At 36.3% G+C, this 27,670-nt stretch overlaps 2 protein-coding genes across 11 annotated transcripts in view; one reads left to right on the top strand and one right to left on the bottom strand.

Moving 5' to 3' along the window:
* LOC102960504 (zinc finger protein 585A) overlaps positions 1–10,379 on the bottom strand; it is a 59,314-nt gene extending 48,935 nt beyond the window's left edge. Inside the window, exons 1-3 of the mRNA XM_042968892.1 lie at positions 10,302–10,379; positions 9,816–9,942; positions 9,371–9,466 (exon numbers count right to left, since the gene is read on the bottom strand). Of these exons, the coding sequence (XP_042824826.1) occupies positions 9,371–9,466; positions 9,816–9,942; positions 10,302–10,310 (232 nt within the window). The 5' untranslated portion in view covers positions 10,311–10,379. The remainder of the gene's footprint in view (positions 1–9,370; positions 9,467–9,815; positions 9,943–10,301) is intronic.
* ZFP30 (ZFP30 zinc finger protein) overlaps positions 1–27,670 on the top strand; it is a 125,735-nt gene that overhangs the window by 64,134 nt on the left and 33,931 nt on the right. The window contains exon 1 of one of the 10 annotated variants that reach the window (XM_015544121.2): positions 16,026–16,066. The exons of the other annotated variants lie outside the window; for them this stretch is intronic. The gene's annotated coding sequence lies outside the window, so the exon portion shown is untranslated. Of the gene's footprint in view, positions 1–16,025; positions 16,067–27,670 lie in introns of those variants that run through there. 10 annotated transcript variants of the gene reach the window in all.

Raw genomic sequence — 27,670 nt, forward strand, 5'->3', positions numbered from 1 at the left:
ATTTAAAAATGGGCAGAAGACATGAATAGACATTTTTCCAAGTAAGACATACAGATGGTTAACAGACACATGAAAGATGCTCATCATCACTGATCATCAGGGAACTATAAATCAAAACTACAATGAGGTATCACCTCACACCTGTCAGAATGACTAAAATCAACAACAGGTGTTGGTGAGGATGTGGAGAAAGGAGAACCTCATGCACTGTTGGTGAGAATGCAAACTGGTGCAGCCATTGTGGAAAACAGTATGGAGGTTCCTCAAAAAGTTAAAATAAAACTACCCTATAATCCAGCAACTTCACTACTAGATATCTATGCAAAGAATATAAAAATACTAATTCAAAGGGATACATGCATCCCAGTGTTTATATGGCATTATCTACAATAGGCAAATTATGGTAACAGTCCAAGTGTCCATTGACTGATGAATGGGTAAGGAAGATGTGGTATTTGTATGTGTGTGTATATGTGTATATATTTGTATATACATATTATGGAATATTATTCAGCCACAAAAAAGAATGAAATCTTGTCATTTGCAATGACCTGGATGTAGTTAGAGAGTATTAGGCTAAGCGAAGTAGTCAGAGAAAGATAAATACCATATGATTTCACTCATATGTAGAATTTAAGAAACAAAACAAGCAAAGGGGAAAAAAAGAGAGGGGCAAACCGAGAAATAGACTCCTAACTATAGAGAACTAACTGAAGGTTACCAGCGGGGAGGTGTGGGGGGGAATGGGTTAAATTAAGTGACCGGGATTAAGGAGTGCACTTGTGATGAACACTGGGTTTAGTATGGAAGTGCTGAATCATTATATTGTACACCCGAAACTATTATTACACTGTATGTTAACTAACTGGAATTTAAATAAAAACTTTTTTAAAAATTGGGATTGTTATGGTAAATCAAAGGGACGATTATTTTAAGTGTAATATCTCTGAGATGAATTCACAGGTGAATTCTACCAAACATTTGAAGAGTTAATAGCTATTCTCCTCAAAATGTTCCAAAAAAAGAAGAGGAGGGAATGCTTCCAAATATATTCTATGAAGCCAGCATTACCCTAATAATAAAACCAGACAAAGACACCATACACACGAAAAAACTACAGGCCAATATCCCTGATGAATATAAATGCAAAAATCCTCAACAAAATATTAGCAAACCAAATCCAACGGTACATTAAAAGGATCATTCACCACGATCAAGTGGGATTTATTCTGGGGATGCAAGGATGATTGAATATTTGCAAATCAATCAATGTGATATACCACATCCATAAAAGGAAGGATAAATATCATTATGATCATCTCAACAGATGCAGCAAAGGCATTTGACAACATTCAACATCCATCCAGGAAAAAAAACTCAACAAAGTAGATTAGAGGGAACATACCTCAATGTTACAAATGCCATATATGAAAAACCCACAGCTAACATCATACTAAATGGTGAAAATCTGAGAGCTTCTAAGATCAGGAACAAGACAAGGATATCCACCTCACCACTTTTATTCAACAAAATACTGGAAGTCCTAATCACAGCAATAATACCAGAAAAAGAAACAAGAGGCATCCATTGATAAAGAAGTTAAACTGTCACTACTTGCAGATGATATACTATACATAGACAATGCTAGACTCCACCAAGAAACTACTAGAAGTAATAAATGAATTCAGTAAAGTTATAGGATATAAAATTAATACCCAGAAATCGGTAGCATTTCCATATACTAATAATGAAGCAGCAGAAAGAGAAATTAAGGAAACAATTCCATTTATAATTGCACCAAAAATAATAAAATGCCTGGGAATAAATCTTTTTTAATTCAAGTCAGTTAACATATAGTGTAGTATTGGCTTCAGAAGTAGAATTTAATGACTCATAAGTTCCATATAACACCCAGTGCTCATCCCAAAAAGTGCCCTCCTTAATGCCCATCACCCAATTAGGCTTATCTTCCCACCTATCACCCCTCCTGCAACCCTCAGTTTGTTCTCTGTATTTAAGAGTCTCTTATGGTTTGCCTCCCTCTCTGTTTTTATCTTATTTTTCCTTCCTTTCCCCTATGTTCATCTATTGTATTTCTTAAATTCCACACATGAATGATATCATATGATATTTGTCTTTCTCTGACTGACTTATTTTGCTTAGCATAATACCCTCTAGTTCCATCCACATTGTTGCAAATGGCAAGATTTCATTCTTTTTGATTGCTGAGTAATATTCCATTGTATATATACACCACATCTTTTGTATACACTCATCAGTCGATGGACATTTGGGCTCTTTCCATAATTTGGCTATTGTTGATAGCACTGCTATAAACATTGGGGTGCATGTGCCCCTTTGAATCAGCATTTTTGTATCCTTTGGATAAATACCTAGTAGTGCAATTGCTGGGTCACAGGGTAGTTCTATTTTTAATTTTTTGATGAACATCCACACTGTTTTCCAGAGTGGTTGTACCAGTTTGCATTCCCACGAACAATGCAAAAGTGTTCCCCCTTCTCCACATTCTTGTCAACATCTGTTGTTTCCTGAGTAGTAAATTTTAGCCATTCTGACAGGTGTGAGGTAATCTCATTGTGGTTTTGATTCATATTAAAATGTCTGGGAATAGGGATGCCTGGGTGGCTTGGTCGGTTAAGCAAGCGTCTGACTTCGGCTCAAGTCATGATCTCACTGTCTGTGAGTTCGAGCCCCGCATCGGGCTCTGTGCTGACAGCTCAAAGCATGGAGCCTGTTTCAGATTCTGTGTCTCCCTCTCTCTCTGCCCCTCCCCTGTTCATGCTCTGTCTCTCTCTGTCTCAAAAATAAATAAATGTTAAAAAAATTTTTTTTAAATAAATAAATAAATAAAATGTCTGGGAATAAATTTAACCAAGGAGGTGAAAGACATGTACTCTGAAAACTATAAAACATTAATGAAAGAAATTGAAGACAATACAAATAGAAAGATCTTCCATGTTTACAGATTGGAAGAATTAATATTGCTAAAATGTCTATACCACCCAAAGCAATCTACAGATTTAGTGCAATCCCTATCAAAATGCCAACAGCATTTTTTGCTGAACTAGAACAAATAATCCTAAAATTTTTATGGAACTACAGAAGACCCTGAATAGCCGAAGCTATGTTGAGAGAGAATAACAAAACTGGAGGTATCACAATTCCAGATTTTAAGATATACTATGAAGTTGTAGTCATCAAAACAATATGGTACTGGCACAAAAAAGGACACATAGACCAGTGGAACAGAACAGAGAGCCCAGAAATAAACCCATGCTATATAGTCAATTGATCTGAATATCCAATGAGGAAAACATGGTCTCTTCTTCATCAATGGTCCTGGGAAAAGTGGACAGCAACATGCAAAAGAATGAAACTGGACCATGTTATAACAACATATACAAAAATAAACTCAAAATGGACTACAGACCTCAATGTAAGGCCTGAAACCATAAATATCTTAGAAGAGGGCACAAACAGTAATTCTCTGACATTAGCCATAGTGACATTTTTCTAGATATGTCTCCTAAGGCAAAGGAAACAAAAGCAAAAATAAATTGTTAGGACTACAAGCTTTTTCAAGGCAAAGGAAAGCATCAACAAAACAAAAACACAACCTACTGCATGGGAGAAGATATTTGCAAATGATATATCCAATAAAGGGTTAGTATCCAAAATATATAAAGAACTTCTATAACTCAACACCAAAAAACAAGCAATCTGGTTAAAAAATGGGCAGATAACCTAAAGATGTCTTCTTTAAAGAGTGACTAAAGATGACCAAAGATGGCCAACAGATGGCCAGTTAGTCAATCAATCAACCAATGTAACATCTCTGATTTTACAAAGAAGAATGTATGTATGTATTCCTTTTGTAATTAAAAATATTTTTTAAAAATCAAAGAAATAATTATTCAAGAACAGAGTAATAGAGATAATACTCTTTTATAACAGCTTTATTGAGATATAATTCATATAATTTGCTCATTTAGAGTGCATTATTCAGTGGTTTTTAGTATATTTACACAGTTTACAACCATCACCACACTCAAGTTTAGAACATATTCATCATCCCCAAAAGAAACTTGTATTCTTCAGCAGTAACTTCCTGTTGTCCCCCAACCTCACCAGCGTTAGGCAACTACTAATTTACTTTGTATCTCCATAGATTTGACATTTCAAATGTTCTGGACATTTTATGTAAATGGAATCATACAATATATGTTCTTCTGTGTTGGCTTCTTTCACTTAACATATGTTTTCAAGGGCCATCCCTATTGTGGTATATATGAGTATTTCACTCCTTTTTAGTGACAAATAATGTTACATTGTATGGATATACCATATTTTATTTGTCCACTCATCAGCTGATGGACATTTGGGTTGTTTCTACATTTTAGTGATTGTGAATAATGCTGTAATGAATAGTCACGTACAAGTTTTTCTGTGGATGTTCAATTTTCTTCTATACCTAGGAGTATAATTGCTGAGTAAAATGGTAACTCTAACTTTTTGAGGAGTGGTCAGTCTTCCAAAATAGCTGCCCCACTTTACATTCCCACCAGCAGTGTATGAGGGTTCCTTTTCCCCACATCCCAACACTTGCTCCTATCTTTTTTAGTATAGCCGTTTTAGTATGTACGAAGTGGTAAAGTTATATATTTAATAGCAAAAATTTTTAGACAGTGTCTGTATTTATCATTGGAATTTTGGTTAAATAACTGAAAAATATCCATACAACAGAATACTAAGAAACTAAAAATACTAAAAACTAAAAAATTCCAGACTTAGGTTTATAAACCAGTAGTTATCCATGATACAATAAAGTTCACCCAGAGCAATCCTGTGGTTTTCTCTAGTTGATATAATTACAGGTCTGCATTTTCTTAATATTTTACTAAGCATTTACTCTCCCTCCTGGGTTGATGGGAGTGGGAGGGAGGGGAAAGTGGGTGATGGGCATTGAGGAGGGCACCTGTTGGGATGAGCACTGGGTGTTGTATGGAAACCAATTTGACAATAAATTTCATATTAAAAAAATATTTTACTAAGCATTTATAAACTTTTAAAGAAGAATAATGCTACATAGTATTCCCCAAAACAAAAAGGATTTACTTCTACCAAGTATTAATTGATTGTAAATAAGAACAGAATATTGGTTTGTGGGCAGAGAGAAAAAGAGGTAAAAGCTAATAAACCAAAGGAACAGAAAACCTGACTCTGAAAATTAATCTGCTTAAGAATAAATGCTCAAGGTGGCAGTGCAAAAAAAAAAAAAATGGCAAAGAAAGAAGTAGTCTATAAACGTTGCTTGGTAAGAAGGCAATTTGGACTAAACTGATACCATGTGTTATTTCAATAAAAGATTTTGTAAAGTTAATTTTTAAAATATGTGACAAGGTTGTGCCTGGGTGGCTCAGTGTGTTGGGTGTCTGACTTCAGCCTAGGTCATGATCTCCCCATTCCCGAGTTCAAGCCTTGCATTGGTCTGTGTGCTGACAGCTCAGAGCCTGGAGCCTGTTTCAGATTCTGTATCTTCCTCTCGCTCTCTGCCCCTCCCCTACTCGCACCCTGTCTTGCTCTCTCAAAAATAATTAAAAAAAAATTTTTTTTTACATTTTATTTATTTTTGAGAGAGAGAGAGAGAGAGAGAGAGAGAGAGAGAGAGAGAGAGAGAGAGAGAGAGAGAAAGAGCACAAGTGGGGAAGGGGTAGAGACAGGGGGAGACACAGAATCCGAAGCAGGCTCCAGGCTCTGAGCTGTCAGCACAGAGCCCAACGTGGGGCTCAAACTCACAAACCGTGAGATCATGACGTGAGCTGAAGTTGGACGCTTAACTGACTGAGCCACCCAGGCGCCCCCCAAAAAATTTTTTTTAAATAAAATATGTGACAATGTCTGTCAAGAGTATCTGAGTACATATGATAAAAAGCTAATTTTTTTTCCCAGCATGTTTGTTCAAGTTGATAATAAAAGGAAATCAATGAATAAATGCATCAAGACTATGAAAAACTCATGACCTCTCTATGCTGTACCTGTAGAGAACATCAGACAGCCTTCCTGGGCCATAAAATAGCCCTCACCAATGCTAGTTTTCACAAATGAGTCCTAAACAACAACAGGCCTTACCTTCAGAGATCATTGCTATATCTTGTGGAAATAACCCATAACCTCTATGAGAGTTATGATTCTGATTCACTGCCTTACCTAATAATGTTTTGCCCAAGTAATTATAGTTCAGTTCATTTTCTTTAAGCTCTTCTCCCAGATGTAAATAAAATAACATTTTAGTTCTTATAAGACTGAACTGTTGTAAAAAACAAAAAAGCCTAAATCTACTCCTGAAATCATTGTTGCACTATATGCTACCTAATTTGGATGTAAATTAAAAAAATAAATAAATTTTTTAAAAAAGCCTAAATTAAATAGAACACGCTAAGTATTTACTTGTGTTATGGACCAGAGAAGTTACTACATGCACTAAAACTGAAGATTACATAAATATAAATATGCATAAATGTGGGTGTATACCTAGATTCAGTTGTGATTGAAATAACTCATCTTTATAAATTGATTCTTATAAACCTCTGACAATACTGCAAATTATATGGACCTACACAGTTATACTTACATTACCTAGGTAAAGTTTTAAGGTGTTATATTTTTCTGTTATATTCTTAAATCAACATGACCATGTTCTTTACAATGTGATCCTAAGTATATTTTCTAAAACTCCTAATTATTCTTGGGATGTTGTACTAATACAATATTGAGTTCTAAAGAAATTAAAATTCAGATAAAGAAAATAGTTACCACAAAACCTCCATAAGTGTATATACTTATATATTCTTATCTATGAATAACTTTATGATGGTAAAACAAGCATTTATAAACATAAGAGGTTTCAATAAGATGAATTATTAAAAACTAAGCTTTAAGAATATTGTCATTGAAACATATTGTTTGTACTGAAGACTTTATTTGTAATGTCTGGGACAGGCTTCAAAATACTGCAGAAACAACAACAACAACAACAACTTAGAGAGGACTAGATAAAACAAGATTGGTGAGGGGTGCCTGGCTGGCTCAGTTGGAAGCGCGTGTGATTCTTGATCTTGGGGTCGTGAGCTCGAGCCCCACATTGGGTGTTGAGTTTAGTTAAATAAATAAATAAACTTGAAAAGACCTAAGATTGGCAAAAAGTTGATAACTATTAATGCTGAATGGTACATGGGTTGGGTCAGGGGATGGTCATACTATTCAGTCTACTTTTGTGTATGTTTCAAAAATTTTAAGATAAAAAGTGAAAACAATAAATGTATCGTTTGGCCGGATTATATACAGACATATGTATATATTAAGTTATATTAAATTGAGTTATAAAAACAACTTGTATCTGAGAGAAGAGAACGATAACCCAGAGGTTTTTAAGTTTATTTATTTATTTTGAGAGAAAGAACACAAGTGGGAGAGGAACAGAGAGACAGGGAGAGAGAGAAAATTCCAAGCAGGCTGTGCAGAGCCTGATGCGGGGCTTGAACTCACAAACTGCAAGATCATGACCCAAGCTGAAATCAAGAGTCAGAAGCTTAACCGACTGAGCCACCCAGGAGCCCCTCCAACTTTTTTATCTAATTCTTTGGATTGCTTTCTCTGCATCTGACAAATTTTAGCACTTTAACTTCAAAAATAAGTAGGCTGGTGAAAATAAATTTAAAAATTCATATATCATCAAGTGATCTTCAGCAAGGATGTCAAGGCTACACAGCAGAGAAGGGACAGTCTTTTCAAAAAATGGTGCTGAGAAAACTGGATATCCACATGCAAAAGAATGAAGTTGGATCCATACCTTAGATCATACACAAAAATGAACTAGGAATAGACTAAAGTCCTAACATAAAAACTGAAACTTGAAAGTCTTAGAAGAAAATATTGGGGAAAGTTTTGTGACATTGCATCTGGCAATGATTTCCTGGATAGGCCACCAAAAACAAAAAACACAAAAACTGGATTACATCAAACTTAAAAACATCTGCACAGCAAAGGAAACAGTCCAGAGAGTGAAAAGGCAATCTACAGAATGTGAGAAATATCTGCTAACCATATATCTGATAAGGAGTTAATAGCCAGAATATACAAAGAATCCCAACAACTCAACAACAACAGAAAAACCAACCTGATTTAAAAGGGGCAAAGGACTTGAATAGCTGTTCTCCAAAAAAGAAATACAAATGGCTAACAAGCACATGAAAAGTATCACTAACCATCACAGAAATGTAAAATAAAACCACAAGATATCACCTCATACCCATTAGGATGGTTGCTATCAAAAAAAGAACAGAAAATAATAAGTGTTGACAAGAATGTGAAGAAATTGAAATCCTCATGCCCTATTGGTGGGAATGTTAAATGGTAGAGCCACTATGGAAACCTGAGAGGTTCCTCAATATATTAGAGTTACCATACGTTCTAGCAATTCCACTTCTGAGTATATATCCAAAAGAATTGAAAACAGAATCTTGAAGAGATGTTTGCACACCCATGTTAATTGTAGCACTATTCACAATAGCCAAGAGGTAGAAGCAACCTAATGTCCTGACAGTAGAATGGATAAAGAAAATATGGTATATACATATAATGGAATCTTATTTGGACCTAAAAAGAAGGAAACTTGTCATATACTACAACATAGATAAACCTTGAGGACATTAAGTGAAATAACCCAGTGACAAAAAGACAAATACTGCATGATTCTACTTATATGAGATATCTAAAGTAGTCAAACTCTTAGAAAGTAAAATGGTTGCCAGGGGATGAGGAGGTGGGAAAAGGAAGTGGTTGTTCCATGGGTATAGAATTTCAATTTTGCAAGATGAAAAAATCTTATAGCTCTGTTGGACAACTTATGTGCATATAATTAACACTACTATACTGAATGCTTAAAAATGGTTAAAATGGCAAATGTTATGTATGTGGGGATTTTTTACCACAATAGAAAAATGAATGTATTCTATGATCTGACAAAAAATGGAATAAATAAAACACTGAATCAAAGAAAAACTAGTAAAGAAATGGGTGCAGATTATTGGAAAGTAGCTAAAATAAGAGTAATATTTAGAGAAAATACATACACCAGGAGATGGAGAAACTATTTAAGACCAAAAGAGAAAGAGAAACAGGGAAAGAACTGGATCTTAATTGTAGCCAGAACGCTTGTCACTGTGGAAAAAAAGAGAACACCTCCCTCTTTGAAGAACATTCTGGATGCTCTCACCTAAGGGCTATCATCTCACTGAGCAGGTGGTCTATTCTTGCACAGCTTCCCCCTCTCTAAATTTCCCTCACCTACCTGGGTACAGGCCTTTTGGTGACTCTCTCTCAACAATCCAAGGCTCATTATCTTGTTCCAAAAAGGAGATCAAAGTTGGTTTAGGAAGAGGGAGTCCTATTGAAAACAATAAAAAAGGAAACAGGACTTAGTTATGTCAAGGATATCCAAAATTCAGACCTAATTCCTTGGTGAAGAAGGGAAAAACTCAGATAAATATGTCAAGATTGTCTAAAGGATGGGGAAGATGAAAGGCATCTAGAAAATTTACAGCAGAGGATGAGGATGGAGACATTCTAGGTAACAGGTTTTTTTTTTTTTTTTTTTTTTTTTTTCAGTATCAAGTACTTTTATGTACTAAGTTCAAAAAAGCTGTCCTATATGCATACATAAAAGTTGTTTATACAAAGATCTGTACATAAAGCAGAATCTTAATTACTGGGAGACGGGAGAGGGGTGTCCTTACCCAATGAGAGCAAGTTGCTGTAGTTTTCCAACATCACATCTCTGTACAAGTTTCTCTGCTTCAGGTCCAGAAATTCCCACTCTTCCTGTGAGAAGTCTACAGCCACATCCCTGAACACCACTACCTGCTGTAGAAACAAAGCTATGCATTACTTATAAAATTCATCATATATCTCTACTTCACTAAAGCCCAAATCTGATGAGGGATGACTTCATGGTTCCTTAAGGGAAGTGCTCCTATTAAAAGACTGAGCCAATATTTGCTCATTGATTCACTGAATGAATATGGAAAGGTGTAAAAAGAAGAGAATGGTATGGACTGAGGCTCTGGACTATGAGTCCCACCACTGTTGGAAGGGAGGAGCTTGGAACCAGGCTCCAGGATGGGGCTCAGTTTGAAAGAAAGTTTCAATATAAGGAAACTTTATATAATGGCCTGGAAAGAAATTATTGTAATCTTGGAAAAAGAGAAAAAAATACCAATAACCTCAGCCATGACTTAGAATTACAAATACTATTCAGTTCCACTCTTTCTTCTCTCTTCAGCTTTACTCTCTCTTCCCTTGAAGACAGGCTGAGTTCAAAGAAGACACAACTAAGAAAGGAAAAGAAAGGGAAGTGAGAAATCAGACTTGCTAACAGCTCTCTGAATCATCAGGCTACATACAACTACCATTACTACAAGAATATTTGCCTTGTAATAATTCATTAAGCTAAACATTTATACTGTATACATTTATACTGTATACATTTATACATCATGATGCCAAGATGGCAGTTTTCTTTATTTGTTACATTTTGCAATTTTTTAAAACAGAACTATCATTTTCTCTCTCCTTCCTATTCCATTTCTCCTTGTCCATGCCAACTACTAACAAACATAATAAACACAAGGATCATATGAGGGAATGTAGAACTTAATGGCTGTCCCCTACACTAAGGATTTGAAGCTCTTGAAGGAATGGCTTTCCAAACACACAGTAAAAGAACCAAAAAAACTTCAACTTATAAGAGAAAAACAACCAATACATGGGAATGTTAAAAATGAAACAGATGGTTAAAATTATCAATTACTTTAAAGAAGCTTTTATGACTCTGCTGTAACAAGCAAGAGTGAACATTATTGAAATGAAGAAATAGAGAAGACCTCAGATTATGGGAAGATGGTGGTGTTGGAAGGACCAGAATCTGTCTCCCCACCTAGAGGACAATTTTGCTGGCAGAATCTGCCTGATGTAACTGTTTTTAGAATCCCGGAGTCTGTTGAAGGCTTGTAAGGAAAGAATTGGATAGTAAATTACAGTCAATTTTAGCCAATTTCAGCTCTTGGAAAAGTAGCAGATATCCATCCCCAGCCAAGTGGCAGGCACCTGTGCACTTCTTTGGAGCTGCTTGCACATAGCTTACAAGAGCTAGGGTGAAAGAAAAGGATGCTGTCCTCCAGATGTCAGGAATTTGTGCTCTGATTGCTGATTGTTGCTTCTGATCCGAAAGATGCAAAGAAGCAGGTTATTGTTGCTGCAATTCCTCCTTTGTTGCAAGCCCTCCCTCTCCAGCTGAAATGACTTCCAAGAGATTTAAAAGGCCAGTGTCCCTCTATTCGCCTCACATGTTTCACTTTTCCCCTTTGGAGAGTCAGACATTAAAGTCTGGTACATTAAAAAACAAATGTATCTCATGGGTTGGAAGAACAAATATCATTAAAATGTCTACACTACCCAAAGCAATCTACAGATTTAATGTAATCCCTATCAAAATACCAATAGCATTTTTCAGAGAAGTAGAACAAACATTCCTAAAATTTGTAGGGAACCACAAAAGATCCCAAATCTCCAAAGCAATCTTGAAAAGTAAAAACAAAACTGGAGGTATCATAATTCCAGACTTCAAGTAATATTACAAGTAACCAAAACACTATAGTACTGGCATAAAAACAGACACATAGATTAATGGAACAGAATAGAAAACCCAGAAATAGACCCACAATTATATGATCAATTAACCTTAGACAAAGAAAGAACATGCAATGGGGAAAAGACAATTTCTTCATCAAATGGTGTTGGGAAAACTGGACAGCAACATGCAAAAGAATGAAACCGGATCACTTTCTTACACCATGCACAAAAATAAACTCAAAATGAGTCAAAGACCTAAATGTGAGACCTGAAGCCATAAAAATCCTAGGAGAGAGCACAGGCAATAACTTCTCTGATATCAGCTGTAGCAACGTTTTTCTAGATATGTGTCCTGAGATGAGGGTAATAAAAGCAAAAATAAACTGTTGGGACCACATCAAAATACAAACTTCTGCACAGCAAAGGAAAAAATCAACAAAGCTAGAAGACCTACTGAATGGGAGAAGATATTTGCAAATGACATATCCAATAAAGCGTTAATATTCAAACTACATAAAGACCTTATATAAGTCAACAGCCAAAAAACAATCCGATTTTAAAATGGCAGAAGACACGAACAGAAATTTCTCCAAAGAAGACGTACAGATGGCCTACAGACAGATGAACAGGTTCTCAACATCACTTATCATCGGGGAAATGCAAATCACAACCAAAATTGAAAAATCACCTCACACCTGACAGAACGGCTTAAAATAGAAAACACGAGAAACAAGTGTTGGCAAGGATATGAGGAAAGGGGAACCTAACATACTGTTGGTGGGAATATAAACACTGTGAAAGACAGTATGCTGCAACTTTCCTAAATTCATGTATCAGTTCTAGCAGACTTTTGGTGGAGTCTGTCGGATTTTCCATGTATAATATCATGTCATCTGCAAAAAGTGAAAGCTTAACTTCATCTTTGCCAATTTTGATGCCTTTAATTTCCTTTTATTTTCTGATTGCTGAGGCCAGAACTTCCAACACTATGTTAAACAACAGCAGTGAGAGTGGACATCCCTGTCGTGTTCCTGATCTCAGAGAAAAAGCTCTCAGTTTTTCCCCATTGAGGATGATGTTAGCTGTGGGCTTTTCATAAATGGCTTTTATGATCTTTAAGTATGTTCCTTCTATCCCAACTTTCTCAAGGGTTTTTATTAAGAAAGGTTGCTGAGTTTTGTCAATGCATTTTCTGCATTGATTGACAGGATCATATGGTTCTTATCTTTTCTTTTATTAATGTGATGTATCACGTTGATTGATTTGTGAATGTTGAACCAGCCCTGCATCCCAGGAATGAATCCCACTTGATCATGGTGAATAATTCTTTTTATATGCTGTTGAATTCGATTTTCTAGTATCTTATTGAGAATTTTTGCATCCATATTCATCAGGGATATTAGCCTGTAGTTCTCTTTTTTTACTGGGTCTCTGTCTGGCTTAGGAATCAAAGTAATACTGGCTTCATAGAATGAGTCTGGAAGTTTTCCTTCCCTTTCTATTTTTTCGAATAGCTTGAGAAGGATAGGTATTATCTCTGCTTTAAACGTCTGGTAGAACTCCCCTGGGAAGCCATCTGGTCCTGGACTCTTATTTGTTGGGAGATTTTTGATAACTGATTCAATTTCTTCGCTGGTTATGGGTCTGTTCAAGCTTTCTATTTCCTCCTGATTGAGTTTTGGAAGTGTGTGGGTGTTTAGGAATTTGTCCATTTCTTCCAGGTTGTTCACTTTGTTGGCATATAATTTTTCATAGTATTCCCTGATAATTGCTTGTATCTCTGAGGGATTGGTTGTAATAATTCCATTTTCATTCATGATTTTATCTATTTGGGTCATCTCCCTTTTCTTTTTGAGAAGCCTGGCTAGAGGTTTATCAATTTTGTTTATTTTTTCAAAAAACCAACTCTTGGTTTCATTGATCTGTTCTACAGTTTTTTTAGATTCTATATTGTTTATTTCTGCTGTGATCTTTATTATTTCTCTTCTTCTGCTGGGTTTAGACTGTCTTTGCTGTTCTGCTTCTATTTCCTTTTGTGGAAGACAGTATGGAGGTTCTTTAAAAACTTAAAAATAGAACTACACTATTATCGAGCAATCACACAACTGGGTATTTACCCCAAGAATACAAAACACTAATTCAAAGGGATATATGCATCCGTATGTTTACTGCAGCATTATTTACAATAGCCAAATTATGGAAGTAACCTAACTGTCCATCAATAGATGAATGGATAAAGAAGATGCAGGGTGTGTGTGTGTGTGTGTGTGTGTATGTATGTATCTACACATACATATATACAATGGAACATTATTCAGCCTTAAAAGAATGAAATCTTGCCATTTGCAATGACATGGATAGGGCTGCAGAGTATAACGCTAAGCAAAATAAGTCAGCCAGAGAAAGACAAATATACCATAAGCTTTCACTTATATGTGAAATTTAAGAAACAAAACAAATGAGCAAAGGGGGAAAAAAAGACAAACCAAGGAACCGTGTCTTAACTATAGAGAACACACAGATGCTTACCAAAAGGGAGATGAGTGGGCAGATGGGTGAAATAGGTGATGGGGATTAAACAGTATCCTTATCATCATGAGCACTGAGTAATGTACAGAATTGCTAAATCACTACATTGTACACCTGAAACTAATACTACACTGCATGTTAACTATACTGGAATTAAAATTAAAAATTTAATTTAAAAAACAAAAGAAAATAGCTGCATATACAGGAAAAATTAGAAAGTTACTGTGCATGCCTAAAGAAAGGCTCAGAAAAAACATAAGAAGGCTTTAAGTTTACACACCCAGCTTATCTTTGGCACATAAATGGCCTACAATCAACCAACCAATCAATCAATCTATACAACAACAACAACAAAGTCCAGCAAACCTTGGAGGAGAGAAGAAAATCTGATTTCCAGAGTTACCACATTATTAGATTCAAATGTCCAGTGTTCACCAAAAAAAATCACAAGGCATACAAAAACAAAGGAAAGTATGTCCCATTCAAAGGAAAAAAATAATTCATCAGAATCTGTCCCTAAAAAAGATCTCATGGCAGATATATTAGACAGCATTTGAAATAATGGCCTTAGACTGTTCAAAGAACTAAAGATTTGAAGAAAGTCAATTAAACAATATGTAATCAAAATGAAAATATCAAGAAAAAGATAGAAAACTAAAAAGAAAACAAAAAGAAATTCTGGAGCCAAAAAGTATAACAGAAATGAAAATTTCAATAGAGAGATTCAAAGGCAGATTAAGCAAGCAGGATAATCAATGAACTTGAAGATAAGACAATGGAAATTATCAACTCTGACGAGCAGAAAGAAAAAAAGATTTAAGAAAAGCAAATGGAGTCTCAGGGACCTATGGGACACCATCAAAAAGACCAACATACAAGTCATGTGAGTCCTAGAAGGAGAACAGAGACAGGGGCAGAGAGAACATATTAGAAATGATGGCTGAAAACTTCCCAAATATGATGAAAAAAATGAATATAAATATGCAAGTACCTCAATGAACTACAAGTAAGATGAACTCAAGACCTCCAATGGGACACACTGTAATCAAACTTTCAAAAGATTAAGACAAAGAATGAATCTTCAGAGTAGAGAGAGAGAAGTGAATCATCACATACAAGGGATCCTCAATAGGATTATTCAACAGAAGGCCAGAAGACAATGGGAAGATATATTCAAAGTGCTCAATGGAAAAAAACAACAACAATCCTGTCAACCAAGAATCCTATACCCAGCAAAACTGTCCTACAAAAGTGAAGGAGAAATCAAATCATTCCCAGATAAATAAAAGCTGATGGAACTTGTGACCACTAGACAAGCCATCCAAGAACTGTTCAAGGGAGTTCTTCAAGGTGAAAAGAAAAGAGAGAGAGAGAGAGAGAGAGAGAGAGAGAGAGAGAGGCAAACCATAAAACAGACTCTTAAGTATAGAGAACAAACTGAAGATTGCTGGAGGGGAAGTGGGCAGGGGGATGGGTTAAATGGGTGATGGATATTAAGAAGGGCACTTGTGGTGAGCACTGAGTGTTGTATGTAAGTGATGAATCACTAAATTCTACGTCTGAAACTAACATTACACTGTATGTTAACTAACTCAAATTTAAATAAATAATTTGCATAAAGAAAAAAAAAGGACACTAGGCAGTACCCCTTGAATGTCTATGGAGAAATAAAGATCTTAAAGGTTCTTGTTTTGTTTTGTTTTAAGTAGGCTCCACACCCAATGCGGGACTTGAACTCATGACCCTGAGATCAAGACCTGAGTTGAGATGAAGAGTCAGATGCCTGACTGAGCCACCCAGGTGCCCCCAAATAAGGATCTTAATAAAGGTAAATAAATGAGAAATTATAAAAGCTAGTATTATTGTAACAATGGCTTGTAACTTTTTTGTTTTCTACACAATTTAAGAGACTAATACATTTATAGAAAAAAGCAATTATTACTGTAATAGCTAGTATTACTGTGACCTTAGTGTGTATCTCTACACTAGGTTAATTAGGAGATTAATGCATTTAAAGGAATTAGCAGTTTATGGTTGGGGGCACACAATGTATAAAGATGTAATTCTGTGACATCAACAACCAAAAGGGGTGGGGATAGAGATGTAAAGGAGAAAAGCTTTTGTATGTCATTGAAGTTAAGCTGCTATAAATTCAAATTAGAATATTGTAACTGTGGGATGTTAAATATAACAAAGAAAATAGCTGGAGAATATACACAAAAGAAAATTAAGAAGGAATTTAAACTTTTCACTACCAAAAAAATCAACTAAACACAAAAGGAGACAGGAATTCAGGGAATGAGGGACAAAAAAAGCTACAGAGCTTATAAAAACAATTAACACAATGATAGAAGTAAGTCCCTCCTTTTCAGTGATTACAGGTAAATGGATTAAAATCTCCAATCAAATGACAGAGATCAGCATGATGGAGAAAAACACATGATCCAAATATAAGCTGTCTACAAGAGTCTCATTTGAGATCCAAAGTCACAAACCAGTTGAAAGTGAGTGGAAGGTAACAGATATTCCATGCAAATAGTAACCAAAAGAAATCAGAACTGGGTATACTAGTATCAGACAAAATAGACTTTAATTCAAAAAAGGTACAAGAGACAAAGGACATTGTATATTAATAAAAGGCTCAATACACCAAGAAGATATAACAATTATAAACATTTATAAACCTAATTACAGACCATCAAAATATACGAAACTAAAGCTGACAGAACTAAAGGGCAAAATAGTTCTACAATAATAATTGGAGACTTCATTACTTCACTCACAATAATGGATAGAACACGACAAAACATAAGGAAGGAAATAGAGACCATTAACAAGGTAAACCAATTAGAACTAACAGACATATACAGAACATTCCACCCAATAACAACAGCATATACATTCTTCTTCTCAGTGAACGTGAAATATTTTCCAGGATAAACCACACGTTAGGACACAGATTAGATCTCAATAGATTTAAAAGATAGACCATATAAAGTATCTTCTCTGACCACAATGTGATGATGTCAGAAATCTATAACATGAAAACTAGAAAATTCGCAAAATTGTGAAAACTAAACAACACAATTTTAAACAATCAATGTATGAAAGAAGAAATCACAAGGGAAATTAGAAAATACTCAGAGGTGGAAAAAAGAAAATACTGAGAGATGAATGAAAACAAAAATATAGTATACCAAAACGTACAGGACACAGCAAAACAGTGCTAAGGGAGAAACTTGTAGCTATAAATACTTACATTAAAAAGCAAGAAAGAACAGGGTGCCTGGGTGGCTCAGTTGGTCAAGTGTCCGACTTCGGCTTATGTCATGATCTAGTTTGTGAGTTCGAGCCCTGCATTGGGCTCTGTCCTGACAGCTCAGAGCCTGGAGCCTGCTTCAGATTCTGTGTCTCCCTCTATCTGCCCCTCCCCTGCTCGTGCTCTGTCTCTGTCTCTCTCAAAAATAAACATTTAAAAAAAAGAGAGAGAAATATTTGAGATCAACAACCTACCTTTATAACTTAAGGAACTAGAAAAAGAACAAACTAAACCCAAAGCTAGCAGAAAGAAGGAAATAGTAAAAATCAGAGCAAATATAAATGAAATAGAGAATAGAGAAAAACAGTGAAACCAAAAGTTGGTTCTTCAAAATGACCAACAAAATTGACAAACTTTTAGTTACATAGACTACGAAAAAAAGAAGACTCAAATTGCTAAAATCATAAATGAAAGTGGGGACATTTACCACCAATTCTACAGGGGGGAAAAAGAGATTATAAGTGTACTAAGAACAATTATATGCCAACAAATTGGATAACCTAGATGAAATGGGCAAATTCCTAAAACCACAAAACTTACCAAGACTAAATCACAAGGAAATAGACATAATTAGTAAGGCTATGGAATAATTAATCAAAAATCTTCCAACAAATAAAAGACCTGGAACATATGGCTTCACTAGTAAATTCTACCAAACATTTAAGAAATAATGCCAATCATTTTCAAACTTTTCCAAAAAATTAAGAGGAGGGACTACTTCCTAACTTATTCTATGAAGCCAGCATAATTCTAATACAAAAGCGAGAAAAAGACACTACAAGAAAGAGAAGTACAGACCAATATCCATTATGAACATTTAGGAAAAAGCCTCAACAAAATACCAGTAAACATAATTCAGCAGCATATTAAAAGGATTACACACCATGACCAAGTGGGATTTATTTCTCAAGAAATAACACAAAATTCAAATGCAAGGATGGTGTGACATAAGAAAATGAATCAATGTAATATACTACATCAACAATATAAAGGGGAAAAAACACAGGATCATCTTAATTGATGCAGAAAAAGCAATTGACAAAATTTAATACCCTGTCATGACAAAACACTTAATATAATAGGAATAAAAAGAAACTGTCTCAACATTAACAAAAGCTATACATGAAAAGCTCATAATGAATACCATACAAAATGGTGAAAGGCTGAAAGCTTGTCCTCTAAGATCAGGATCAAGGCAAGCATGCCCTCTTTTATCTTTTTTTCCTTTCTTTTCTTTTCTTTTCTTTCTTTCTTTTTTTTTTAGAAAGAGAGAGACCAAGAGAGCATGCAAGCTGGGGAGAGGGACAGGGGGAGAAAGAGAGAATATCTTAAGTAGTCTCCGTGCTCAGTGTGGAGCCCAATGTGGGGCTCCATTCCACGACCCTGGGATCATGACCCGAGCAGAAATCAAGAGTCAAATGCTCAACTGACTGAGCCACCCAGGCACCCCAAGGACGTCCACTCTTACCACTGCTATTTAACATAGTACTGAACGTTCTAACCAGAGGACTAGGCAAGAAAAAGAAATAAAAAGTACATCCAAATTGTAAAGGAACAAGTAAAATTATCTCTGTTTGCAGACCATATGATCTTATATGTAGAAAATCTAAAGACTCCATAAAAAAAAAAAAACCCTATTAGCATAAATGAATTTAGCAAAATTGCAGGATACAAAGTCAACACACAAAAATCAGTTGCATTTCTATACACAAAACAATGAAGAATCTGAGAAGAAAATTACAAAAACAATTCCATTTACAATAGCATCAAAAAGAATAAAATACTTAGGAATTAACCAAGAAGGAAAAGACTTCTAGAAAGCAACTAAAAAATATTGCTGAAAGAAATTAAAGAAGGCATAAATAATTGAAACAGCCTATGTCCATGGATTGGGAGGCTTAACGTTTTTTTTCTTTTTTTGGGGGGGGGGTGTCTTTTTTTTAACTTATTTTTTTTAATTTACATCCAAGTTAGTTAGCATATAGTGCAATAATGATTTCAGGGATAGATTCTTTAATGCCCCTTACCCATTTAGCCCTTCCCCCCTCCCACAACCCCTCCAATAACCCTCTGTTTATTCTTCATATTTAAGACTCTTATGTTTGTCCCCTTCCCTGTTTTTATCTTATTTTTGCTTCCCTTCCCTTGTGTTCATCTGTTCTGTGTCTTAAAGTCCTCATATGAGTGAAGTCATTTGATATTTGCCTTTCTCTGACTAATTTCGCTTAGCATAATACCCTCTAGTTCCATCCACGTAAGAGACTTAACACTTTTTAAATGTTCATTTATTTATTTTTGAGAAAGAGAGAAGTGGGTAAAGGGACAGAGAAAGGGAGAGAGAATCCCAAGCAGTCTCCATGCTGTCAGTGTAGAGCCTGATGAGGCCTCCAACTCATAAACCGTGAGATCATGACCTGAGCCAATACCAAGAGTCAGCCACTTAACTGACAGAGCCACCCAGGCACCCTGGGAGACTTAACATATTAAGAATGTTAATAGTACCCAAATAAACCTTTTCCACAACGATACTGGGAAAACTGTATATCCATATACAAAAGAACAAAGTTGTGCCCTCACCCAACACCATTAAAATATTAACATCAAAAATTAATCCAAAATAGATCAAAGAACTAAACATAAAACCTAACAATTAATCTTCAACAAAGCAGGAAGAATACCCAATAGGAAAAAGGATATCTCTTCAACAAATAGTGTTGGGAAAACTGGACAGCTACATGTAACAGAATGAAACTAGACCACTTTCTTACACCATACAGAAAAATAAATTCAAAATGGATTAAAGATCTAAATGTGAGACCTGAAATCATAAAAAAATCCTAGGAAAAAGGGGCACCTGGGAGGCTCAGCAGATTAAGTGTCTGACTCTTGGTTTTAGCTCAGGTCATTATCTCATGGTTTATGAGTTCGAGCCCCACATCCGGCTCTGCACTGACAGTGTGGAATTCCTGCTTGGAATTCTCTTTCCTCCTTTCTCTCTGCCCCTCCCCTGCTCTCTCTCTCTCTCTCTCTCTCAAAATAAATAAATAAACATTAAAAATTTTTTCAAAAATCCTAGAAAAGAACACAGGTAGTAATTTCTTTGACATCGGCCACAGTACATCTCCTGAGGCAAGGGAAACAAAAGCAAAAATAAACTGTTAGGACTACATAAAAATAAAAAGATGCTGCACAGCAGATTGTTAAGGAAACAATCAACAAATTAAAAGGCAGCCTACAGAATGGGAGAAGATATTTGCAAATGACATATGATAAAGGGTTAGTATCCAAAATATATAAAGAACTTATAAAACTCAGCTAATCTAATCTCCACTAATCTAATTAAATCTAGTTAAAAATGGGTAGAAGACATGAATAGACATTTTCCCAAAGAAGATGTACAGATGGCCAACAGACATATGAAAATATGCTCATCATCACTTATGATCAGGGAGATGCAATCAAAACTACAATGAAGTATCACCTCACACTTGTCAGAATGGCTAAAATCAACAACACAAGAAACAACAGGTGTTGGCAAGGATATGGAGAAAAAGGAACCCTCCTGCACTGTTGGGAATGAAAACTGGTGCAGCCACTCTGGAAAATAGTATGGAGGTTCCTCAAAAAGTTAAAAATAAAACAACCCTATGATCCAGCAATCGCACAACTAGGTATATACCCAAAGACTACAAAAACACTAATTTGAAAGGATACATGCACCCTGATGTCTATAGCAGCATTATCTACAATAGCCAAATTATGGAAACAGCTCAAGTGTCCATCAACTAATGAATGGATACAGATGTGATGTATATATACAACGGAATATTACTCAGCCATAAAAAAGAATGGAATCTTGCCATTTGCAACAACATGGATAGAGCTAGAGAGTATAATGCTAAGCGAAATAAGTCAGAGAAAGACAAGTATCATATGGTTTTACTCATATGTGGAATTTAAGAATCAAAACAAACAAGCAAAGGGGAAAAAGATAGAGAGAGAGACAAACCCAGAAACAGACTCTCAACCATAGAGAACAAACTGATAGTTAACAGAGAGGAGGTGCGTGGGGGATGGGTTCAATAGGTGATGAGGATTAAGGAGTGTACTTGTGATGACTACCAGGTAATGTATGGAAGTGCTGAATCACTGTATTGTATACCTGAAATTAGTATTACACTGTATGTTAACTAACTGGGATTTAAATAAAAACTGTAAGATAAATCCATCCATCCACCCATACATACATAAAAGACCTAAATCAGTGAAAGTCTTGGAAGAAAACACGGTACAAAAGCTTCACAATATCAGAGTTGGCAATGATTTCTTGGATATGACATGAAAGACAGAGGCAACTAAAGGAAAATGTTGACAAATTGTAGTTCATAAAACTTGAAAATTTCTGTGCATCAAAAGATACTCTCAACAGAATAAAAAGGCAACCCACAAAATGGAAGCATATACTTTCAAATCACATATAAGAGATTAAGATCCAGGATATATAGAGAACTCCTAAAACTCAACAACAAAAATACAAACAACCTGATTCAAAACTGAGCAAAAAATTAAATAAACATTTCTCCAAAGATGTACAAATAGCCAATAAGCACATGAAAAGATGTTCAATCATTAGGGAAATGCAAGGCAAAACTACAATGTGATACCTCTTCACACTCATTAGGATAAAAAAACAAAAAACAAACAAAACAGAGAACAACAAATGTTGTTGAGAATATGGATAAAATGGTTGGATTTATGCCTGCCATCAATATCAATAATTACATTAAGTGTGAATTGATTCAACAATGCAATTGAAAGGCTGAGACTGTCAGACTTGATTAAAAAAAAAAAAAACACAAACAGATCCAACTCCAAGGTGTCTGCAGGAGACAGTTTATTTTTTTTTTTATTTTTTTTTTTAAGTTTTATTTATTTTGGGGACAGAGAGAGACAGAGCATGAATGGGGGAGGGTCAGAGAGAGAAGGAGACACAGAATCCGAAACAGGCTCCAGGCTCCGAGCTGTCAGCACAGAGCCCGACGCGGGGCTGGAACTCACGGACCGAGAGACCATGACCTGAGCTGAAGTCGGCCGCTCGACCGACTGAGCCACCCAGGCGCCCCATTTTAATTTTTTTTTTTAATTTTTTTTTTTTAATGCAGGAGACAGTTTAGATTCAAAGCTACAAACAGATTGCAAGCGTAAGGATGTAAAAAGATATACCAAACAAAGAGAAACTATAAGAAAACTGGTGTTCTTATACAAATATCAGACAAAATAAGCTTTAAAACAAAGTAACTAGAGGAAAGGAAATTTTATAGTGACAAAGTCAGTCCCTCAGGAGGATATAAAAATTATACATGAACCTAGCAACAGACCCAAACATACATGAGGCAAACATTGACATATTTGAAGGGAGAAATGGATAGTTCAACAAAAATCACTGGAGGATTCAATACCCCACATTTAATAGTGGATAGAACAACAATGCAGTGAAACAAGGAAAGGGAAGACTAGAACAACATATAAACTAATTAGACCTAAATACATCTATACCACCATGTTCATACAACAACAGCAGAATATACATTCTCTGCAAGTACACATAGGACAGTCTCTAGCACATGCTAGGTCATAAAAGAAATCTCAATAAATTAAAAAGAAATGAAATCATATATGTTCTCCAGCCACAATGGAATGAAACTATAAATCAATGACTCTAATACACCTGGAAATTAATAATATGTAGAAATTAAACAATTCATTCTTTTTTAAAATGTTTTTAATGTTTATTTATATCTGAAGGAGAGAGATACAGAGCCTGAGTGGGGAGGGGCAAAGAGAGAGAGGGAGACACACAATCCAAAGCAGGCTCTGTCAGCACAGAGCCCAACACAGGGCTTGAATCCATAAACTATGAGATCATGACCTGAGCCGAAGTCAGATGCCCAATGGACTGAGCCACCCAGGCGCCCAAACAACTCATTTTCAATCAATGGGTCAAAGATGAAATTATATGTAAAGTTAGAAAATATTTTGAGATGAATGAAAAAAAAAAACTCAACATGCCAAAGCCTATAGGAAAAAGCAAAAACAGTGCCCAGGAAAAAAGTTATAGCTATAAATGCCTATCCTAAACAAAAAGAAAGGTCTGCAAACAATAACTTAACTTACAGTGTATTATGAAAACCATGCCCCTCCCCAAGTACTAGAACAGGGTTTTACCTGTTGCAAAATTCCAAATTCTAAGTAACAATCCTAAAGAAATAATTATGAATGAACACAAAATTATATTTATAAGAATGTTTGACAGGGAAAAATTTACTGGAAACACAGACTTCAATTAGGCAACTAGTCAAATAAATTATGGTACATTAAGATAACAATTCAACACAATTATTAATTATGATAGTGCTTATTCACAAAGAGGATAAGGTCTCTCTTCTGTATTATTGAGAGGGGAAAGCAAGTAACAGAAGATAAGTGTATTGTAATCTCACCCTATTAAATTATAAGGCCATGCAAGTAAAAATTTGGAAATACATTCTTGAAAATAATGATTACTTCTGGATGATGTGTAATTATAGGTAATTTAACTCTGATTCATTATAATCTCAAGTTTCTGATTTTTTTCATTAAGTCTGTAATACTTTCATCAGAAAACAGACTACAAAGTCATTTTTATGTTGTGGGGGAAAAAACCACCAGAGACAGGGTAGATGCATCCTAAATGGTAAGAAAATTATGAATAGGCCATAAACACGTGCCAGGGACAGGAATATGGGCCATTAAGAAAATCAATTTGACTGAAGCAAATAACATGACATATTTTAGAACATTAAAAAAATTACACAAACTCTGAAAACTATGTATTAGTTGTAAAAAATTATATTACATGGATATAGCCTGGATTAATGTAACCACATCTCCACTGTTTGGATATTATCATCTTAAAAGTCATTCCAACACTTTGATTTTAGGTCTGGTCTTTTACTTTAAAATTTTTATTATTATACAGGGGCGCCTGGGTGGCTAGGTAGGTTGAGTACGGACTTCGGACTTCGGGTCAGGTCATGGTCTCACGGTTGGTGGGGTCTGGCAGATCTGGCGGTTCGTGAGTTCTAGCCCGGCATGAGGCTCTGTGCTGACAGCTCAGAGCCTGGAGCCTGCTTGGGATTCTGTCTCCATCTTTCTCTGCCGCTCCCCCACTCACGCTGTCTCTGTCTCTCTCTCAAAAATAAATAAATATTTTAAAAATTATTATTATTATTATTTTGGCATGGGGGTCCAGTCTTGGGATTCTGTGTTTCCATCTCTCTCTGTCCCTCCCCCACTCATATTCTGTCTCTGTCTCTCTCTCAAAAATAAACATTAAAAAAATTTTTTTATTATTATTTTGGCATGGGGTCACCTCTCTCCTTGTGATTCTCAGGAAAGTAGAGGGGTGGGGGGGAAGCACAGAATCAAGTAGCTGCAAAATTTGTGGCTATAGTTTGAATTGAAGGGAATTTTCATCCCCTGTAAACTACTCTAAGCTTAATAATTACTGCTCTAGTTCACTTCAATACACTGATCATCCTCTTATTTGCAAGCGCCATCACAATCTACTTCGTATTTTTACTCCTCCTGATCTACAGAATCAAGTAGATGTAGTCCGAAACAAGGCTGCCCGATCTCAAGCCAGAACTGGCTACCGCTAAGAGGGTCTGTTAAAAATTTTCCAACAAAAACCGTGCCCAAGCCCTGTCTCAGCCCCATTCCTCCCATCAAGAGAGGTGGGAGGTCCCATGAAGCTGTCTCAGGGAAGGAGTGGTTAGAATCCGGGGACAGAGCACTGGAGTCACAGGGCAGCCAAAGGTAATCTAATCCATAACCATACACGCAATGCCACAGTCACACGGTAACAATCGCACACTCACCTCACACACACGACACCTGCACGGTCATAGGCACCACACGCTCGTACATGCGGTTTCTCGGACACGAACCAAACCAGGGATACACAGTTACACCTGCTGAGTCACGGGCTCCCCGCACCTACGTGCGCGCGCGCACACACACACACACACACACACACACACAGCCACACAACGCGTCACAATCATACACCCATCACGGGGACATCGTGATTGTCAAACCCAGCGTCACAGGCACCGCACACCGTCACACAGTCACTGACACCACCCCCATCCACAACTGCTATCCCTCAGCCCGCTGCATTCTTAGCCGCTAGGAGCTGTGGATCAGCTTTGCTTCCACCCAGGCATAGGCTGCCTGCCTCACCTCAAGCCACTCCAGGGTTAGCTCCAGGATTAACCAAACTGAGCCAAGCCTACCGCAGTTTCCTGCGGCTCTCGGCGAGGGGTTAAAGTCCGGCCACCGTGGGAAGAGACCCAGAGATGTCACGGAAAGTGCAGTAGGGCCCGCAGGACCTCTGGAAAATGTAGACTGGAGCCAGACTGCGCGAAGAAAATGGCGCCGGGCTGGGATCCCCGCTGAATCCCCATCCCCACACTTCGGGAATTCTGGTCTAGAATCCCAGCGACGGCCCCCCAGGCGTGGCCCACCGGCCTGAGTGTGGGCTGCACCAGGAAGCAGGAAAAAACTCCAAGTTCCTAAAAGAACTTTATGTGGGAAGTTGCAGAGCTATCTGAAAACTGTAGTCTGGAGATAAAAACACCTGGAATCTGGTGGAAGGGACTTTATAGTCCACGAATCCGGGCTTGGGACTTGTCCTTACTAGGGGTATTCATAGGCTGACTCCTTTGGTAGGCATTTTTTTTTTTGGTGCCTTGAGATGTGGGCTTAGCCAAGTGGGTGATAAACACTGGGCTTCTCAGACGCTGTTAAAAAAACAAAATTCAACTGAGTAAATTTTAAGATTTGATTGGCTTTATTGAACAGTTATTTTATCACCAAAGATGGGCTTATTTAGGAATAAAAGATAATCACAAACTGAGACAAAACCCTTAAGCAAGTCCAGGGAACAGAAGATATAGGTGGTGAGCTGTTTTTAAGGAGAAAGGGTAAATTGGGAAGACTGTGACAAAGGAAAAGTCCCTTGGATTAAAGAGGGAGTTCAAAGTATGGTGGCTTTTCAGTGGCTAAGCTGTTGCCATGGACATAAGGAAAAGTGTGTTCCTTACCTGGAATAGTAGTTTCCACTTGCAAGGTCAAGTTTGTCTCTTCTTGTTGGGTCTGCAGTTGACTAGCAATGGTAGGGCAATAGCACTCCTGCCCAAAACTCCTGAACTCATTTTGGTTAGGTTTCCCATTACTAATTTTCACAGAGTCATTCATGAGTTGGGCAGCATCCCATCTAACAAATAGGAGCTCAAAGGAGCTATGCAAAACAGAAAGTATTTCTGTGAAAGGGGAAAGGATAAAGAAAGGATTATCTCATCTTCCTTTGGTTTATGTGGCAGATGACCTCATTGGTGCTGACCAGAAAACCAGTTAACCAGAAAACCAGAAAACCCTCCCCCCATTCCTGGGGGAGACTGTAACTGCAATTAGGTTAGGAATTAAGTCTCAGTGGACCTAGCACAAGTGATTCCATTTTGAACCAGTTGTTTCTTTTTTAGCAACCCAAAGGGCAGGGACTAGTGGGGAGTGTTAACAAAAAAGAAGAACCACAGATTAACCAAATCTAGAAAAAGGGGAGAAAGACAAGTACACAAACTGAGAAATAACAAGGAAGGAATAATCATTGGAAGAGAGAAATTGTTTTAGTCCTAAGAGACTACTTCATACAATTTTGTGTAAATAAATGTGAAAAATTTAGTTGAAATGGATAATTTTGTAGCAATATGTAATTTACCAAAGTTGATCCCAGCCAAGATAGAAAGTCCAAATAGACCACTATATGTAGAATAGAGAAAATTGTCAGATTTATCTTTGATAAATACACACGCAAGGTTTTGTACAGATTCTATTAAAAGATTAAAAGCCAAATGTCCCACTATCAAAAAGTAAGGAGAAAGAAATAGAACTCTCACATGTGTTTCCTGTTTCAAAGTACTTTCAAATCTTGTTTATAATTGCATAAAAATTTATATAGCCTAATCATAGTAATGAATATTAATGAAAAATCTTTAAATCAAATAGTGGCAA

This window comes from Panthera tigris, chromosome E2, assembly GCF_018350195.1.
Source record: "Panthera tigris isolate Pti1 chromosome E2, P.tigris_Pti1_mat1.1, whole genome shotgun sequence".
Classification (NCBI taxonomy): Eukaryota; Metazoa; Chordata; class Mammalia; order Carnivora; family Felidae; genus Panthera; species Panthera tigris.